General features: G+C 36.7%; 1 protein-coding gene across 1 annotated transcript in view; it reads right to left on the minus strand.

The window, feature by feature from the left end:
• PLA2G4A (phospholipase A2 group IVA) overlaps window positions 1-21,364 on the minus strand; it is a 156,894-nt gene that overhangs the window by 62,696 nt on the left and 72,834 nt on the right. The window contains exons 6-7 of the mRNA XM_023510771.1: window positions 9,902-9,939; window positions 5,150-5,291 (exon numbers count right to left, since the gene is read on the minus strand). Of these exons, the coding sequence (XP_023366539.1) occupies window positions 5,150-5,291; window positions 9,902-9,939 (180 nt within the window). The remainder of the gene's footprint in view (window positions 1-5,149; window positions 5,292-9,901; window positions 9,940-21,364) is intronic.

The following is a 21,364-nucleotide window of genomic DNA, read 5'->3' on the forward strand; positions in this document are numbered from 1 at the left end:
GTATCTACCACCCTAGGAGTTATGCTGGATGATTGGAATACAGAGATGAAAAATACAGAGACAAACAACACAGACATTGTCCTAGTCCTTATAAAACTTACATTCTAATGGAGAAAGCCAACATCAAATAAATATTTGTACAGTATTTTTTCAAGTACAATCGTGGTATATGTTGAGAAAATATTATGTTCCATAAGAGAATATAACTGAAAGACCTAACATAGACTTGGGGGATGAGAAGGAGAAGTTGGTGAGGGAGAGCGTCTCAGAGTCAATGATGTATGTGCTGATTAAGGAATGGGAAGTTAGCTAGTTAGCTGAGAAGGGGTGAAGCAGAAAGAGGAATGGGACAGGAAAGTCTATTGCAGTGAGAAAAAATAATGTACAAAAAAGCTCCAATTGGGAAAAGTTCTGTAGAGGTATGAAACTAAGAGGCACTTACTGGAAGGGAGTGTATGAATTTGGGATAATTTGTCAAAAATGAAGCTGGAGAGATGCTGTGGGACTCAGAGTCTCAGAGCAATAGAAGGATTTTAAGGTTAGGTTAGATATAACCAGATACATGTTTTGAAAAAAATGACTGTGAATCACTGTGAACAGGCAGTGGGAAGAGGAAGAACAGGTATAGACAGAACTATAAAGAAAAGACAAGATTGTGTGTTCAGATAGAGACATGCTGAGTCTGAGATGTCAGGATGTACACAGTGAAGATATCAAGTAAATGGGAACATAATCAAGTCTTAAATGCAAAACGGAGGCTCTAGGCTGTAGATATACATGTGAAAGTCCCCAGCACTCCTGTGTTGGGTGACATCATGAGTGGGAGAGACATTTTTCTGAAGAATATGGAATAAGGAGAAAGAGAGCCTGGAGCTGAGTTCTGAGAAACTACTATGTGTAAGGAATGCTCAGAAGATCTGGATAAGAAAACCAAAGAGGCATGGTGAAAACGAGAGAAGGTAGAAAGTGAATGGTAATGTGTCAAAAGGTAAGGAGCTTTTTGTCATTTGCAGTTGCCAGGTCAGGTAAGATGGGGCGAGAACAGGATCCTTTGCATTTATTTGTTAATACTGTGACCAGAGGAACAGCTGCATGAGAACAATGAAGGCAGGAGCTTGAGGAAGGTAAGAAGCAGAATGAGCTTGCATAGACATTTTGGAGAAGTCTGTCTGCAAAGGAAGGTAAGGAGAGAAATACAGCACAATGGAGAAGGGAATGTAGAACCTAAAGAGATTATTCTGTTCCTTCTTTCTCACCCCTTCCTTTTCTAGTGGAGTTTAGGGCATGCTTATATTTTTATGGCAAATATCCATACAGAGATAGAGGCTGACAACGTAGGTGGACAGTGGCCTGGAACAGCCAGTGAACCGGGGAACAGCTCTATTGGGGTTCCTAAGAGGGCCCTGAGTTATAGCTGATGGGGATTTTTATTAGAAAGAAAAGAAAATATTTCCTCCATTGAACTAGGAGGGAAATTGTGAAAGATAAGCATTTGTTGGTTATACAGTAAGTCAATCCTATGCCAGTAAAGGAAGGATTTGTCATCTCACATCTTTCACTTCTTGTGGAGTAGCAGGAAACTGTCAGTTATGAGGTGATGAGAGGAATGGATTAGCTGTAAGGAGTGAAGAAAAATAAATGTTGCAAATACCTGGAAAGAAACTAGACAGAGAAACTCTAAGATCGCAAGGCAGCTTCTCCCAAATGAGGTTGCTGACCATGAATTAACAGAGGTATCAATTTCCTCCTTTTTTTTCCAGGCAAGCACATACCTTAAGGCTTGGTCAATGGTCATCAACTCTAAGAGAACTTTCCATCAGCTCTACTTCAGAGAGTGAGAAGAATCACCCACTTACAAGCGCTTTTCATCCGTCCATTCACACCACTTGTTAAGGACTTCACACACCATTGGTTTTAAATATCTTTCTCTCTAACTAGTCTTTACATTCACTAAAGAAAGGAACTGCTCAGTGTTGACCATCTCAGCTTTATTCTTGGCCTGTACCTCGGATACTTTTCTCAATAAATGACAAATGATGGAAATAAAAAAACCTCAAAATATCATTTCTCCATTCCAAGGGTATAATAATACCCAAAAAGGATGGAAACAAAATGAAGAAAGTTTGGCTTGGCGCCCATAGCACAGTAGTTATGGCACCAGCCACATGCACCGAGGATGGTGGGTTCAAGCCCAGCCTGGGCCTGCTAAACAACAATGACAACTGCAACAAGATATAGCTGGGCACTGTGGCAGGTGCCTGTAGTCCCAGCTACTTGGGAGGCTGAAGGGAGAGAATCACATAAGCCCCAGAGTTTGAGGTTGCTGTGAGTTATGACACCATGGGACTCTACTGAGGGCAACATAGTGAGACTATCTCCAAAAAAAAAAAAAAAAAAAAAAAAGAAGAAGAAGAGGAAGAAGAAGAAAGTTGTAGAACTTCTGCTGAAAGGTTTACTATCTAAATAAAAAGATAAGCAAAAACTTTAGAAAAATTAAAAATGTCTGAATAATATGTACAGAAGATAGTTTCTCCAAGGATGAATTTGTCTGTTACCAAGGATCTGTGGTGGTGACAAGCAAGATGTGGGACTGAAGAGAAGCCTCTCTTTTTATTTTTAATGGAGCCTTAAATGGATGTTTCACTTCTCCCCTTAGATTCCTTTTAGCAGAAATTCCCCATAAGCAGCATCTTAAAGTCTGCTTCTGTTAACAAAGCCACTCCAGCATCAGCACTGGCTTTTTACCCCATTCCCATCTCAAAATACACGTGGAAATCTGCAATCACACGTGAGGCGGGGTGCTCATGTAGGCCCCACACTCAGAATTTATGTCTCATTTCCAATTATAGTCTGTCCTTCATTTGCAACAACCTTGAATCTCTGATGCATGTGCATATATGAGAGTGTGCCCATATATGTTTACTTATGCATTTAATGCAAATATGATTATATAAAAATAAATTATGTGCATTTAAAATATAAAATTAGCAGAAAAGCACAAACACAATAAGTAAGAAATTACTCGATAGGGCACTCACAAGAAATCTCACCATTTTATTATTTGATTAGTATCATTGCAGCAGTTTATCTTTGTAGATTTCAGAAAGACAGAGAGAGTGGATTTGATGATAGTTGTTGGATGGATAGATATTAGATGGATGAAGAAAAAAAAACTAATGGATACACAGCGGAAAAGTAGATTATAAAATAAGAGATTGAATAATAAACAATGTTAAATCTTATCAAATTTAAGAGAAGAAAAAAAGTTAAAATAAAATTGAAGGACTAAACTTTCAATATTTATCATATCTTTTTATTCTACTATGTCTTTAAAATTAGGTTTAAGAAAAACATCAAAATGTGGATGACTTTTGTGAACTACTTGGTCAATTTAGGATAATACCTTTTTAACTCTCAGCTATGAAATATGAAAAATTTGGACTATTTCTTTTATTTCCCCCATGATATTTACCTATATTTGTTAGTTGCATTACCATTAATAAGATTTATAGTGTTTCTGCTTGTTCTGTGATGATTTTCATGGTTTAACTCTTGTCTATATTAAAATGTATTAATTAGTACTCATCCTTTTATGTTTGAGACTAAATTTTTCTACTCATAAAACAAACATCTTATTTGCACATCAGTGTACCTATTTTAAAAATTATATCAAAAATGCATAAACTGTGGTGTATAGGTCACTATGAAAGTTTTGAGACCGACTATGTTACAGTCCCTTGTTTCACTTCTGAGACAGCATTCTTTGATTCACCTGTGCAAGTTTCAACTTGCTCAGCTTACTGGCATTGTGGGAGGGCTTCATTTGTGCCATCTGTATGGATTTTACCATTCTTGAGTTTCATATATCACAAAACCTTTATAATGACTCATACATACAAACAGTGGAATATTACTCAGCACTAATACAAACTTTCGAACTACCAAAAAGTAGGAAAGAACTTTAATGCATATTATTAAGTAAAAGTAGACAATCTTAAAAGGGTACATATTATGACATTCCAACTATGACTTTCTGGAAACGGCACAACTATAGAGACAGTAAAACAAATCAGTGGCTGCTAGGAATTAGGGGGGAAAGATGAATAGGTAGAACACAAAGGATTTTTAGGGCAGCAAAACTACTCTTTATGATTCTATAGCGGTGAATACATGTCATTATACATTTGTCCAAATCCATACAAGGCCAAAGGTGAGCACTAATGTAAACTGTGGACTGAGGGTGATAAGTAGGCTCCTGTATTGTAACCAAAGTACCACTCTGGCTGGGATGTTGACAGTCAAAGATCATGGTGGTTAATTCTATTTGTCAACGTGACTAGGCTCAAAGATACCTAGATGGCTAGTGAAACATTATTTCTGGCTTATGGAGTGTTTTCCAAAGAGATTAGCATTTGAATCAGTACAGTAAGTCAAGAAAGTCCACCTTACCCAATGTGGGTGGACATTATTCAGTGCTTCGAGGGCCTGAGTAGAACATTCATGGGAAAATGGCAAATTCTCTCTCTCTAGCTGGGACATCCATTTGACATTGGTGCTACTGATTCTCAGACCTTTGAATTCTGAGATTTATACCAGTACTTGCTCCCTCCAATGGCAGCAGGTTCCTAAGTTTGGGTCTTGGGTTAGGGATTACACCATCATCTCCTCTGGCTCTTAAGCCTTTGCTTTAAAATGTACCACTGGCTTTCCTGGTTCTCCAGCTTGCAGTTGGCGTATCATAGGACTCCTTCACCTCCATACCCACATGGGCCAATTCCCATAATCTCCATACACACACACACACACACACACACACACATCTTTTTTGGGTTCTGTTTCTCTGGAAACCTCTGACTAATACTGGTAGGCTGTGTGGGAACACTTTCTGCTCAGTTTTGCTATGAGCCTAACTGCTCTAAAATATAACACAAAAATAAAGATTAGGAACTACATCTGAGTAAGCATTACCAAATATAGGCAAGTATTTGGGATACCCTTCTCCAAAACTTTTTATTTACTTACCTTACCTTAGAAAGCTACAAGAATAATGCTCAAATTTAATCGTGCCATATTTAGGTAAAATTTTTAGATAAAGTGTCTAAGCAAAGTTTTTTAAAATTATACTAATCCTCAAAAAAGTCAGACTCACATCACGTGTAGAACACAATCCTTCACTGTTCTTTGGACCCAAGAGTTTCTTCATGTTCTCTTTTATGTTTTCTTTCCTCTGTTGTCTGAAAATCTTCTCCTGATCACACAGAGCCATGCTAAATCGTAGGTCTGGGCATGAGCTGTAACATAAAACAGATAAAGACATGAGTCAACGTCCCAGAAGTGTTGTTTTATATCCATCCTGTTCCCTTGAGCCCCTAGTAGCTCAAGGGAACTGATATGCTGGGTGTGTCTCTCAAACCATCTCCTAAAGAAGGGACCTAAACTGAGTGTATGCAAGGATGGCTTCTTAAAACAGCATGTTCCAAGGCATGTTTTCAGAGGAAAAGGAGTACGTGATCTTTTAGATAAACAAGCCAACAGCCCCTGATAAGTTGTATATTATGATAACAGAGACTTTGGGAAGTGCACCAGTAAAGAGGCCTCTTTATATCTGTTTGACAAAGTAGCTCACAAATTTATCTGACCAAGAATTTCTTCCTTGTTCCTATAACTCCACCCTCATAACACTAATGTCACAAAGAGCCTATGTTCTGAGGAGCATATGTGCAGAAAGAGTCTTTATAAATCGCCTTGTCTAATGGACGCTCCCCATGGAACAGAACTTGAGATAACCACAAATGAGCTACAACTAGAGGACTATGGAACCTTGTATTATATATGCAATTCCTTTTCAATAATAATAGCAGCAGCAATTTCTCAGAACCCTACATTATACCATAAACCACACTAGGTATTATGTAAATATCACTGCAACAACTATGGGAGTAAACATTACACACTATTATACAATATATCATTATATATTGTAGCTCTACAAATCAGGTCCCAATAAGCCAGGTCCTGATACTGAACGCTAGATAATAGCTACTTAAATTTTAAAATATTACAAAAAAATCTAGCAACCTCTATTGGGTTGTAGATAAATTCAAAATGTTGAAGGTAAGAATATAACCAATAAAACATTGCCTCTTTGCAATTCTTAAGTAAGTCTTTCCCTTAAGAGTTAGTTCAGTATAGTTTTGTTAATTCAGTATACTTCTTCCTCAGGATAAGAGAAGACACTGCCAAACCTCTGGACTATGATCGTTAAAGTGAAGTTTGATCATGATAAGTAATATTTTAATTATTAATTCCCTTAGCACAAATATAGGTAAGTCACAAAAGAAGAAATATAATTAATAGTGAAAGTAGAAAAATAAATATTTAATTTCACTGGCAAATTAAAATAATAATTATTAACTAATGTCTTCCAAAATATTTAAAATATTTGTCTTATAATGCTGAAAGAGGTAAAATTACACTGTTATTCATAGACATTCATTACAGTAATACAAGTTTGTCAAACACTTTTGGAAAGCAATAAGGTAATGAGAATCAAAAATAATTAAAATAGCCAGGTGTGGTGGCTCACACCTATAACCCCAGCACTTGGGAGGCTGAGGCAGGTAGGCTGCCTGAGCTCATTAGTTTAAGACCAGCCTGAGCAAGAGTGAGACTCCATCTCTAAAGAATAGCCAGGCATTATGGTAGGTGCCTATAGTCCCAGTTACTTGGGAGGTTGAGGCAAGAGGATTACTTGAACCCAAAAGTGTGAGGTTGCTGTGAGCTAAGATGGCACAGCACTCTACCAAGGGTGACCAAGTGAGACTCTATCTCAAAAAATAAATAAATAAATAAATAAGTAAATAGATAAATTAAATTAAATTAAATAATTAAAATATACATTCTTTTTGACCTAGTAATTCTATTTCTAGATAATTACTTTCAGGGAAGTAACCATATATTTCAAACATATTAATTAGTCATATTAAATTTGATTATTTTGCAAGTTATGTAACAAGGGGGAAAAAAGATTAAGCTAGTGAATTAGTTATTCTTGACTTTACCCTTTTCCTTATACTATTCTTTATAACATAGGTTAGGTATCTTCTAGCTACTTTAAGAAATAAAAATCTCACTATATAATTGTCTCTTTGAAATATATCAACTTTATTTCTTTTTCTGCTCTTCAAAGGTAATCACTACCTTAAATTTGATCATTATCATTTGATGTATTTTTATGATTTTATTATATATTTATCTCCCTAAATAACATAGAGGGTCATTCTGTAGGTTTTAAGTTTTGTTACAAATGCTATCAACACACAGTACTTTTCTCTGTTGAATGTTTTGTTTTTTAGAATCATCTGTGCTTATGTAAGTACCAGTGATTCAAACATTTTTGCTATTGTGGAACATTTCCCTTATAGAAATATATCCTAATTTATTTATCCAAGAACACTGACATTATTTCCAATTTTTGGTACCATTATGAACATGTGGTGTACATGTACAAAAGAGTCCTATGGTCTATGCTCTTCAGAAAAAAAACTCATTGAATCATTATAAATATGTTTATGTTCTTTTCTTGTTTTACCAATGAATAAAAATTGTAATTAGAAATCTTTCAACATCAACATAAGTAGCAAGCCATAACTTTAAATCTAGGCCTTCTCATTCTAGAACCCATGTTTTTTACACTATAATGTGCTGTAATATATTATTTTTAAAAAGTATAATAATTTTTTAATAAGTCATTCGTACATAGATCATAAATACATTTATGCCATTATAAGATTCAATGTGTTAATTATTTGTACAAATTGGAATGCTTACATCCTACTAAGTATAATAATTTTTATAAAACTCTATTAACATTGTAATGACCTGGATGTTTAGACGATATCGGTAAAAGAAAAAGAGTAAGAAAAAAAATTTTTTTTTGCAGGTTTCTTTTTTGGCTGGGACTAGGTTTAAACCTACCACTTTCAGCATATGGGGCCAGCACCCTGCTTCTTTGAGTCACAGATGCCACCCCAAAACAGTAAAAAAATTTTAAAAAATACTAAGTATTTTTATAAATATGCCAATATAATTATGGTTTAATTATTTCTTCTTTTATGTTTTACCATTACCTTCCTAATAATTTTTATAGTATGATTATATATAAGGAAGGTATTACTCTTTGAATAAAATATTTGTATTCTAGAGTTGACATAAATGAACATGTAAAAAGAAGTTTTTAATATTGTAAAAAATATGATCCTAATTACCTCAGTGAAGACTATTTTCCATTAAATAAATAGAATTACTTTCACAAGCCCCCCCAAAATTTCTAATCTCATCTAAAATATGCCATTTTAAGCAAGAACTAACTTAATGCAAAATAATGCAACATAACAACTTGTATCTTTGATATTTACTAACATACATTGAAAGGCTGTGGAAATTTATGCCAACCATTTACTAACTAAAATGAACATGTTCCAGGGATCAAAATAAGAAAATAAAATGCCTAAACTCAGTGTACCCATTGTCATGTTATTTGCAAATCACAAGATATGAAAATGTTAAATTAATCTGTTTGGTATTTGCATAAAATTTGTAGCAATGACTTGGGTAAATTCAACCCCAATAGGGAGGCTTAAAGAGATGGCAATGAGACTGAGGAAACTGGGAACTACTGAGTTCATTGTAAGAGCAAAGAACCAGTAGATCGAGGCACAGCTGCCTCTCCTAAGATTCGCCATATGAAAATAAGTAAATGATTTCCCAACACTTATAGGTGAAACACCTATATGCCTCTGGCCAAAGCCATTTGAGAGAGAGCAATGAAAAGACTTTGTGCAGGCATACTTGTAAGAAACTGAGGCAGAATCCCATGTGGCCAGGTTGGTTGTGAGCCTAACATGACCAAGGTTTTGGCTGGAATAACCCCCTGACTTAAAGCCTACATGGGAGTAGACAAATTCCTGTATGCCCAAGAAGTTTCTTTATGCCTTGTTTAAAGATCCAAAGTAACAGTCTCCAAATGGCAAGGCCAGCAAGGGTGGGTATTCAATCTACCTTGTTCCTCCATAGCCTCAGGCATCATCAGATAAGAACAAAGTAGTAATGGCTAACAACATGTTCTCCATTAAGTTATGTTAAATTGGGTTATGTTGAAAGGGTTATGTCAAAAGGTGTATGTTGAGTGGATTATTGGAAGCTAATTACAAAGTAGTCACATGATGTTTAAATGGATCAATGAGGTCATTGCTGTATTGTGCACATGTACAAAATTCCCTATATAAACCAACTGCAAATAAAGAAGCTCGCCATTTTGCCTGAGTGAGCAGATGATCACCTTTATTTAAAACACAATTTCAATGCATGTGCTTATTCTCCGGGACATAGCTTTTCTGCGAGACCCTTACGGGAACAAACACTCATTTTTGAAGGCCACTTTGAAAGAACAACATGCTTTGTGTCCTCATCAGTATGAACAAAATCTGCCTCAATTTTCTGTTTTTCCTCTACAACAAATTATTATGTTTCCTGTTTGTCATCATGTTTATGTTTTTAAATATCTACCTGAAACAACAAGAGAAAATAGGCTTAAATAATTTCATTGATTTCTATTGAAATATAACAAAAATTGAAGGAAGGTCCTTTCAAAAAGCACTATTCTGATCTCTGTTATTTAACCACCAAACTACTAGACAACTAAGCAAGAAATATGAGGATATTTTTTGAACTTTATAACTATTAACAAATAATGACAGAAAAGCCAAGTAAATTTAATGTGCTTCTATATCTTCGAAGCTGTCAGAGTCATTTTATGCATCTAAAGTATACTCTTTAACAAGTAAAATAAATCAGCGCACCTCTCATAATACTTTTCATCCAACTACATAAATGCACTTACCAAACTTCAAGAGACATTTCCAGAATCATTTCAGTGACCTAAAAAATAAATATTAATCAGATTAGGACATACAATGGGTATGCATCTTATGTAATGGGAATGAAGGCAAAAGAAATTTTGAGTGCCAGATTATTTTTAACCTAAACTTAAAAGTAACCCTGCTCCATGAAGATCTTAGACTACACGTGCATTTTAATAAATCATCTTTTGCTATCTTTATAACGCTACTAAAGTCACTTCAGCAAATATAAGAATTCCCTATCTGGCTATATCCACTCTCGCTGAAATGAAGTCATTCAGTTCCACAATTACTACTTACAGAACATCAAAACTGCCTGAGATATAAAATCTACTGAAGTGTTGTGTCTATCGCCCAGGAGCTGGCCTCAGGCCACAGAATCAGAGGTTGTAATGGCCCAGAGGTTAAAGAAAGCTTGGGTGGAAGTTCATGTATGTACATTTGTGACAAGTGCAGGCTGTATTAAGTTGGAAATAGAACAGCCATTCACAGTAGAAAGCAAGACCCAGGGCCCAGCCAACTGCAGTCAGCTCAAGACACATTTACTAACAAGATTTGGAGGCTGAGGTTTTTATTTCTTCAATACTATTCAAACTACCCAAACCTATTAGAAGACTATATCCTGCCAACAAGACAATTTTGGTCTAAGAGAAAAGAGAGTGACTAATCCAAAAGCAGTATTAAGAAAGAGCTGCCTTTCCAGAGATTATAAATCTGTTGTACAGTAAGGCCTTCTCAATGTTATCCCTGGATTTAGCTATAAATAATGTAACTTTAGATTGTTATGAGAACCAAATGAGAAATGCTTCGGAAGTTGCTCTACAACTGTAAGATATGCTATTTTTTTTTTATTATAGAAGTTACCAAAATAAGTAGATAAAGCCAACTTATTCAGTAAATTCCAAATATAATAAAAGTAGGGTATGTCTCTCAAAATATGAAGAGCATATTTATTTATTTATTTATTTATTTTTGAGACAGAGCCTCAAGCTGTCCCCCTGGGCAGAGTGCCATGGCATTACAGCTCACAGCAACCTCCAACTCCTGGGCTCAAGCGAGTCTCCTGCCTCCGCCTCCCAAGTAGCTGGGACCACAGGCGCCCGCCACAACGCCCGGCTATTTTTTGGTTGCAGCCGTCATTGTTGTTTGGCGGGTCCGGGCTGGGGATTCGAACCCGCCACCTTAGGTGTACGTGGCTGGCGCCTTAGCCGGCTGAGCTATAGGCACCGAGCCGAAGAGCATATTTAGAACAAAAATAAAACGCTATAGATTCTTAGATTTATTATCTTTATTATTTCAAGAGATGGAAAAAACCAAACTAGAAGGAACCGTCCAAAAGGTTAAAGCAAGTTCACAGAACATTTTCACTTAGTACTGTATTTTATGAGTAAGCGAAAGGTATTGATATCATCTCTACAAAAATTTGCCTCTCCCACTAAATTGTAAGCTCTGTCTTATATAGGTTTTCATTATAAGTTTATTTCATAATATTTGGTGCACAAAAGATAATCAGTAAACATTTGTTGTTTACTGTTCACATGTGTAGGAGAATAAATATATAAGACAAATTTTTCTTGTCAAGAAATATCTCTTTGCTACTAGAGATGAAATCAGGGGATAGTCTGACACAAATAGCAATTCCTCTGAATGGGAGTCTATGAATCTTTATTCATCAATGCTGCGTATACTTTTAAAGTTGATAAAATAATGAAGAATTCCATGACAAATGGTATAATGCACGCTCAGATGAATAGTTAAGTAGTTAAGTGATGGCAAAAGTGTGATTGGCTACAAACCATTCAATGGAACTGCTGTCTACTCTATCAATGGAAGCACAACTCAGGTCACAGCCTAGAACATGATGTCTATTCTGTTTCAAAATTTCAGTTGGAGTCTTTACCTAAATGATCTCAGAAAGTATTTTGTATTGAATAAAGTAACTGTGGATATGTAGTAAGAAAATAAGTAAAACATGGTCTGTTCTTTTTTTTTTTTTAAGAGATAACATTAAAATGGTGCTAGACTTAATGTTTTTATCTCCAGAGGGAACAACCATCATAGGGGAATTGAAACAATAAGAATAATATTACAAGTCAATATCGAATGTGCCAATAAATGGAAAAAGTCAAAATTTTAAGAGCCTTCCTATTCTAATGTGCCTCTTTATAACAGAGAGTGTTGAAGAAAAAGCTGGCTACCCACCTTGCAGGTTCCTAAGTAATTTATCATATATATTAAAATATCCAGTGCTTGAATATATCCAATGCCTATTTGTCCTCACAAGTTAATAAATAAAATAAGAATGAACCATGATATATTTATAGTCATATGTTTCTTCTCCATAAGAACATCCTTCTATATCAATTCACCATTTCTTGACCAAAACATGCATGAATCTACATAGCCTGACAAGACTCATTAAAGAAAGGCAAGATAAAACAAGAAAAACACAGGTTTTCTGTCATCTTGAATGTTACAGGATGTGTTGCAAAGGTGTTTGTCACATGGGTTAGAATCCTCATGTCCAGGCTCAGTGCACTGGCTCACGCCTGTAATCCCAGCACTTTGAGAGGCTGAGGGGGGAGAGGATAGTTTTAGCATAGGAATTCGAAACCAGCTTGAGCAAGAGTGAGACCCCATCTCTACAAAAAAAAAAAAGAAAAGAAAAAATCGTTTGCAATCCCACGAGCAATGTAAAAATGTTCCCTTCTCACCACATCCATGCCAGCATCTGCAGCATTGGGACTTTGTGATATACTATTAAATGATATCTCAGAGTGGTTTTGATTTGCATTTCTCTGATGATTAGGGACAAAGAGCATTTTTTCATGTGATTTTTGGCCATTCATCTATCTTCTTTAGAGAAGTTTCTATTCAAGTCTCTTGCCCATTTATAAAGGGAATTATTTGCTCTTTTCTTGTTGATTAACTTAAGTTCTCTGTAGATTCTAGTTATCAGCCCTTTGTCAGATTCAGGTTCGTAGCATGCAAATATCTTCTCCCAGTCTGAAGATTGTCTGTTTTGGTGATTGCACCCTTAGCTGTTCAGAAGCTTTTTAGTTTGGTCATGTCCCGTTTATCTATTTTTGGTGTTGCTTTCATTGCATAAGGACGTCTTGATAAATCCTTTTTTTCCCAGGCCAATAGCATTAAGAGTTTTATCCACACTTTCTTCTAAGATTTTTATTGTTTTATGTCTAAATTTACATCTTTTATCCAGCAAGAATGAATTTTTGTCAGTGGTGAGAGGTGTAGGTCCAGTTTGAGTCTTCTATGTGGCTAACCAGTTCTCCCGGCACCATTTATTAAATAGGGATTTTTTTCCCTCAGTATATGCTTTTGTTTGGTTTATCAAAGGTCAGATGGCAATACATGGCTGGGTTCATCTCTAGTTTCTCTACTCTAGTCCATTGATCTATATCTCTATTTCTGTGCTAGTATCAACTAATACAACCTCTATGGAAAGAAGTATGGAGAATTCTCAAAGAGCTAAAAGTAGACCTTCCACTTGACACGGAAATCTCATTACTAGGTATCTATCCAGAAGAAAAAAAAAATCATTTTACCATAAGGACCTTTCCACTAGAATTTTTTTTTTTTTTTTTTGAGCCTGAGCCTCAAGCTATCCCCCTGGGTAGAGTGCTGTGGCAGCACAGCTCACAGCAACCTCCAACTCCTGGGCTCAAGCGAGTCTCCTGCCTCAGCCTCCCAAGTAGCTGGGACCACAGGCACCCACCACAACGCCTGGCTATTTTTTGGTTGCAGCTGTCATTGTTGTTTTGGTAGGCCCCAGGCTGGATTCGAACACACCACCTTAGGCGTATGTGGCTGGCGCCTTAGCCACTTGAGCCACAGGTGCTAAGCCCACTAGAATGTTTAATGCAGCACAATTCACAATTAGAAGCAACCCAAATCCCCATCTACCCATGAATGGACTAACAAGCTGTGGTTTAAGCATAATATGGAGTACTATTTAGCCATGAAAAGATGGTGACTTTACATCTTTTGTATTTACTTGGGTGTAATTGAAGCACATTCTTCTTAGTAAAGTATCACAGAATGGAAAAGCAAGTATTTAGTGTACTCAATACTAATATGAAACCAATAGATAACCAACTACATACCCACACAAGAGAAAAGCACAAGTATATTCAAGTGAGGACGTGGGGGGGAGATTGGTAAGCTCTCAAATATGCACCATGTAAAGGTATACAGTATGCCCCTGGGATAAAGGGCTCAATTATAACTTTACCTTTACCTTAGAAACTCAAACAATGTAACCTACTCAGCTGTACCCTCTTATTAATTTGAAATAAAAGAAAAAGAAAGAAAAATTAGTTGTGGTGGCATACACCTATAGTCCTAGCTACTTGGTATGCTGAAGCAAGAGGATGGCTTGAGCCAAGAGTTTAAGGTTGCAATGAGGTATGATGAGACCACTGCACTGCAGCCCAATGACAAAGCGAGGTCTTGTCTCAATTAAAAAAGAAAAAAGAATTCTTACTTCCACACATTGTCCAATTTCCTCCACACTCAGGAAGAAATTTTAAACTCACTATGTTCAGACATGCCAGGAAGCCTTACATTTACAATCTCCCTGCACCTTTTACTTGGAACATGTCATTCAGATAAAATAGCCACAGAAACATGCACTTCCTGTGAGGCATTAAACAATTACTGTAAACTTCCTCCCACACAGTACATAAAGCATCTCTGCATTACAGGCTTCCTCACTGCTACTAATAGTAAGGCAATGAGAAAGAAGAGTGATCAGTTCTCTTAGGCTTTTCCTACTCCCTTGGTACTTAGCTGGGAACTAGAACAAATCAGAAGAACCCCACCTCTTCCAGGAAGAAGTAGGCTGTACACATTCTATATACTTGTGGAAACAACTATCCCTTCTTTGAATTCCACAGTGGAAAGCGGTATCAGATGTATACAATGGGAAGGTATCAGCTGAGGGAGGGAGAGAGCAACTGAAGAAGGGAAAGTATAAAAACAGAAAGCCGTTTCAGACTTCAAAGTCATTTTGCAAGTATTCAACCCATCAATTTTCTTGAAGTTTTTCCAGAGTCATTTTGAAATAATGAAGCTAAAGTAACAAGCATAGACTGGCAATTGGAAGTCCTTTAAAATGCACAAAAGATGCACATAGTCAAATAACTTTAAAGTTGAGAATCTTCTCTATTAATAAAGAGTTCTTCAGCTATGCCATGATTTCTCTTATACACGCCGGTACTCACAACAGTTGCTTTTAATAAAAAATTATTTTAAATTCTGATCCTTCTTGGATCAATTTACTGTTTTGCTTTTTTTTCTAGGTAGAAACAAAGAGCAACTAATCATCCTGGTGATTCAATAATTGTTTATATCTCTCAAGAGAATATGTAATATTTTCTTCTTTATTTGTATTTACTAGCCCTGAACACTTCACAGATTCTCAGCACCTCCTACAGGACAATTCATTTATTCATTCTTCCTAAAGTGATTCAAGCACCCAATGTGTGCCAGGCTGGATATATAATGTTAAGTAAATTTAATATATTCTACTCCCTGATAGAACTTACCTTTTACCAGAGGGACCCAAAAGATGCAATAGCATTCTAAAATGTCCTAAAATTTAAAAGTTATAAATTATAGAAGTATCCCAAAAAACTCACAATGTTTCAATTGCTGATAACTCAAAATAAAAATGCATCTTCTGGTTAAAGCCAGGAATGATTTGACCCACATTTGAACTCTGTACTGCATCTATATCTGAAGGCCAAGGATCTACCAAATTTTTTACAAAATCATACAGTTCTCCAAACTCCACTTTGCCTCCTTAACTTAAATTATGGTCTTTGTCTTCACACATGGATACATCGTTTTCCAGTGAAATCATCCTGAGACTAACAACACTCTGAACTCACCATCAAAAGTCCCATTTTTAAAAAAGCTCTGATATTATCTCTTCTGTGAAACTACCTTATTCATTTTCAAGTTGCAATCATGAATAAGCGACCATCAAAGAAAGCGTTTACCCAAAATTAGATAGATGCTGCAGGAGCCATGAGACATGGCTATTTTTAAACAATAATACTAACTTCTAAATAAAGATGGAAAATTGAAACACAGTGTCAGCTCAGAGTCAACATTCCTCAACGTATTGGTCAAAACAAACGAATTTCATCCAGACAAATAAGAAAGCATAATCTTCTCGATCTTGCTTCCAAACTTTAGCATTTTCATGGTTCTTTGGAAGTGAGCTACTTTGCTTATACAAAACACACTAAATTCTGAAGATTCTATATCCTTCCACTTTAAAATGGGTCACTAGAACCCAAAGTCCCATTTGATACATTTAATAAGGACTGATTAGAACATTCTGGACTATCTGGAAATAAATGATCTCAACATTTACAGACTTCACCTTTAGTATTTAAATAACAAGTTCATTTTGGTTAGTAAGTTTAAACAAATAAGTTAAGACATGTACTCAGTTACATTAGTTTCATGAAGCATGTGACATGTGTTTAGTTAAATCTGGCCAGTTCTAATTATAGAGAGAATATTTAATATTTACATAGCACTTACCAGGTGAGCCAGTGTTTTAATACTTTAGGTATATTAACTGCTTTAACTATAACCACAACTTTAAGAGATAGCTACTACATGTAACCCTGCTTTCCAGATGAGGATGCATGGCAAGGAGATAAAAAATATATATAACATGTCCAGCATCAGTAAGTGGCAGAATCATGACTCTAACCCAGGCCACAGTGAATGACTCTGAGTCTGAGGTCAAAAGCAGGAGGTTGTTTCAGCTTCTCACAAATATAATAACAGCTCTAATGCTCTCTAAACTTGACTCCAACAAACACAACCTAACCCAGATGGCATAAATGCCAGTTGGAAAACAAAAACTGTGAACACAGCCCTAAGATTTGACTTTCTTCTCAAAAATGAGAAGTTTTTAAATAATTGAGTGATAAATCATAGATTAAGGCAGAGCTGGATCCACATAAATTCCTGCTTTCCTACTACCCCAGATCCTTGCTGCTCCCCAAAATCATTTCACTCAACTCTGACACATTAAAGCTGTCACAACTCTTATCTTCCTCAAGTTACCCTGCACTTCCTATTCTAGTCGCTTTCCACAGCAATCCGCTGTAAGCTGCATCAACTTTCTTTTTGTTTTCAATATCGATTACTTATTTTTTTACTTGCTAATGTTTCTGCAAGGAAAGCTGGAAGTTTACTCTCGGTTCCCCATCACCTGGTCACACACCTTCCCTGACTGACTGCTATCGGGAAGATAACATCCAGATTCCTACATCTCACGTTTAGACTTGGCTGTGGTCTGATCCCACTGTACTTCTCCTTCATACACAAGCACTCTGCTTGCATCAGACTTGTCTAGGTAGGGTTTTCTGAACAAGTTCTGCCCTTTCTAGTTCACAATAGTTTTGATAAAATTATTCTCTGCGGTGGGGCAACCTTCCTTCCACCACTTTAGTGAACCAACCACCCCAACCACACCCCTTCTATGAGGACAAGCCTAAGCCAGTGACATCAACTGTCACCAGCAATAATCTGCACCTCCAGCCCCATCATCTCTGCTTGGGCCTTGTTTTCTACCATTCTCTGTACCACCTCCTTTCTTATGCTCCAGCCACACTCTCCTCCTGCAGGCAAACTTCTGCCCTCTGAGACCCTCAGAGATGCCTTTCTTCATCATGTTTTTAAAACTGCCTTTGAGACCCCTTCATAAAATGCGTAATCTCCCTCCCAGTTTTAGTTAGCATTTGTCCGTGTCACTACTTAGCAAAGTGTCTTTCAGCTATTTACTTTGCTTTTTATCTGTCTTATTAAGTAGAGTGTGAGCTCTATGAAGGTAGGGTAGAAATTCTTGTTTGTTTCATTCACTACTGAATAGCCACTGCCTAAAGAGTGTCTGCCACATAGTGGATGCGAAATAGTTATTTATCGAATGAATGAATGAATGAATGCTTTCATCATAACTCTCACTGCACCGTATTACTTTCACTATCCACTTGATACTTAAAATTATCATACATAAATACTAAACTCTAGTTAATACTATGCTGAAACGTTTACAGATAAAGCATACTATTGTGTGCAACTTGCTTTTAAATGCATCAAAAAATAAGATGGTTTAATTAATGAATAGAAGATATGTAGCAAAGCAAACGATGTTTGGTTATAGAATTATAGAATCTAAGTGGCAGTTGTATGGTATTCACTGTATGAATCATTCAACTTTTTTTAATAATAAAATCAGAAGAAAAACAGAGAATGCTTGAGAGAGGCCTCCTCTGATTCTACAAACTTCAGTTGGCTACCCAGTATTCCCCATCACATTCCCTTTATTTTATTTCCTTCACAGTATTGTTTTCTTCTTGCAGTTTTTGGCCAGGGCCGGGTTTGAACCCACCACCTCCGGTATATGGGGCCGGCATCCTACTCCTTTGAGCCACAGACACTGCCCTTATTCACAGTATTTATTACTATCTGCTGTTGTGTTGATTATTCTTTTTCCAGTTGTTGCCATTTACTTTCCCTATGAGAAGGTAAGCTCCCCAGGAACCAAGATATTCTCTGTCACATCCTGCTGTTTGCCCTTCACCTAGATTATTGCCTAGAAATAACTTCTTAAGTAAGGCAATCAATGAATAGATGCCTCATGATCCTGCCTATCATATTACTTACCAGTTTGCATATAAATGTCTACTTTGCAAGTACATTCTAGTTCCTTGAAAATGGAAACTTTTTGCCCCTTTCTTAATATTTAACAAAATTCTAGGAGCACAATAATGCTTCATGTTCTCTTCTATTAAAAAATTACACAATCTACTGACGGGTCAGTATTTCTAAATTATATGATATGAGGGAAAGATTTTTATTCTTTTTTTTTTTTTTTTTTTGCAGTTTTTGGCCAGGGTTGGGCTTGAACCCGCTACCTCTGGCATATAGGGCCGGCGCCCTACTCTTTTGAGCCACAGGCGCCACCCCAAGATTTTTATTCTTCCATTATCACTATTTAGCTTCCATAACTGTAAAATAAGAAGAACTGAAAGCTTTGGGGTGAAGACACCCAAATGAAAATAACATATTCTTTCTAGGCTGTAAAATTTTATAAATTAGAAAGGAACTTGGAGATAATTTACTCTAAACCTTCATTTCAAAAATGAAGAAAATAAGACTCAGAAAAAATGCATGACAATTCACACGGTCTGAAGGGAGAATTACCAGAATTACCAATTCCCAGTTTCTACTCCAACAGTGGGAGAATGCCAGTCTCTGCCTGGAGGCTGCTGTTGTTTCTCCAGCTGTCTGGTGGCCACGGAAATCACTCTATGTTGACTCAGTATTAACTTTTGGATGACAAAACTTTAGAAGACTTTTTGCTAATAATATCTTGGCTAGAAGAACTCATTCTCTTTCCAAACCCAAGTGCTCTTGTTCTTATCCCAGATGGCCAAAACCATATTGAAGGTTTGTTTAAGTCTCTTCTCTCTCATTATTCCCTTGCCACCTGTTCTCTCTTACAACCTCCCTCAGTGCTATATAAAGAAGATTCCCCCCACCCCAGAAAGACAAAGATTCAGAACAGAGGAGAGGCTGGATGGCTTGCACGGGGCACGCCCACATGATCTGGGGAACAACCAGGGGACTCCCCGCTGAGCTATCACACTGACTTTCTCCCACCTACCACTGCAGTTCAAGGCAAATGATTGTCATTCAAACAAAAACTGCAAAAGACTCTTGAGAACGGAATCAAGAAGAAAAGCTGTTTGGACAACTGTTTTCTCAGGCACACTAAAGAAAATAATTACATAAGCTACTTTAAATTCAGGAATGTGGAAAGCCTTTTATAGAGCCTGGGGGTTGTATACCTAACCATAGGAAACCACAGAAAGAGAGGAAATAAGTTTTGTCCATAATACCGTCTCTTATAAAGCAGTCTTCGTGTCATGAACTGAAGTGTAGAAGAACAACAACAACAAAATGTACTTTGGAAAGTTCAATCCATGCTTACGAAGTCTTCAACAGACTTTTACCGAGAGCTCATCCCCGCAACAGGCAGTAAGTCAAACCTGCCGGTTTCAGCCCTTGGCGGCCTGTATGCTCTTCCCCCACCACGCGCTGATGTTACCCTGCCAAGCCGTGTAACTTGCCATGTCCCAGCTTGCTTTCTTCTTTCGAGACTAGAGACTTTTGCAATTTCTTCTGGCTAGAATGCTCACAACTACTTCTCCGCCTGCTAAAATCCTACTCTCTTCTCATGGTATAATGACAGTAACAATGACAAGAAGCATTGATACAGTGCTTAATATACACCCAGCACTGTTCTAAGCCCTATACATGTGTGCATACTTCTAGGTATGCATAGTTTTTATATATTTTCATTCAGTCATCATGACACATTTATCATTAATAAATTATATGCCTAATAGGTAACTTTCTTAAAAATTCATAGTATAAAATATAATTATTTTCATAAGTAATATATCCTATATTCTTATATATAAGATATAAATAAAATCAACTTGTTTAATGATCGTGATTTCCCTGTATGATTTCCATTTTACAGGTGAGTAAACTGAGGTTCAGAGAAGTTGTTATTTCCCCCAAGTGAAACAGATGGTAAGGGACAGAGGTGGGATTTAAACACCAAATAGTCTGGCTTTAAATGCCAAGGTGTTAACCAGGGTTTACTGTTCAACATATTTAAAATCAGCTACTAAGTATCAGCTGCTAAGAGCCATCTCTGGCTCCTCTCACAACCTAACATTTCTTCATTCTGTCTTCCCACTGCACTCTACATATCTCACTTAATTCACTGTCCTGTGTCTCTCCCTCACCCATTTCACCCCCCACCTCACCTCCACCTCAGATGAAGATAATTAAGTGAAGAATTTCCTTTATTTTTACATTCCTTGCACAACGGCCAATATGTGGCAGATCTTCAATAAATTTTTGTTAAAGGACTGAGTGAAAGGACCCTTTCCAAAAAGGGTCAAAGAAATATAAGTGTATCTCTTAGCTTAGGAGAGAAGACACGCTTCCCAGGGCAGCTAGACCACAAAGTGCATAGACCAGAGTGTCCTCAAGGTACCCAAGTCACTCTGATTGCATGAATTAATCCAGAAGCCTTTGGGCTAAAGTTGGTTTCTAAATAGGTATACATTTATTCAGCAAATATAAGCTATGTAATAATAACTCTGTAGGTATACTTAATCAGCATTTCAAATTTCCTGACCTATAGGATTGTAGTTTACAAGGAGAAGATAAAAAATTGAACAGTACAAGTAATTTACTCTCAATAAAAACCATAGATAATTATCATGGGGATGCAAAGGAGGAAGAAGGCATTTGAGATGGTAACAGGAAAGGCAACAGGGAGAAGGTGAGAGTTAAGGCACAGGCAGGTCTGGTCC

This window comes from Otolemur garnettii, unplaced genomic scaffold (assembly GCF_000181295.1).
Source record: "Otolemur garnettii isolate 467f Iridium unplaced genomic scaffold, OtoGar3 scaffold00016, whole genome shotgun sequence".
NCBI classification, from domain to species: domain Eukaryota; kingdom Metazoa; phylum Chordata; class Mammalia; order Primates; family Galagidae; genus Otolemur; species Otolemur garnettii.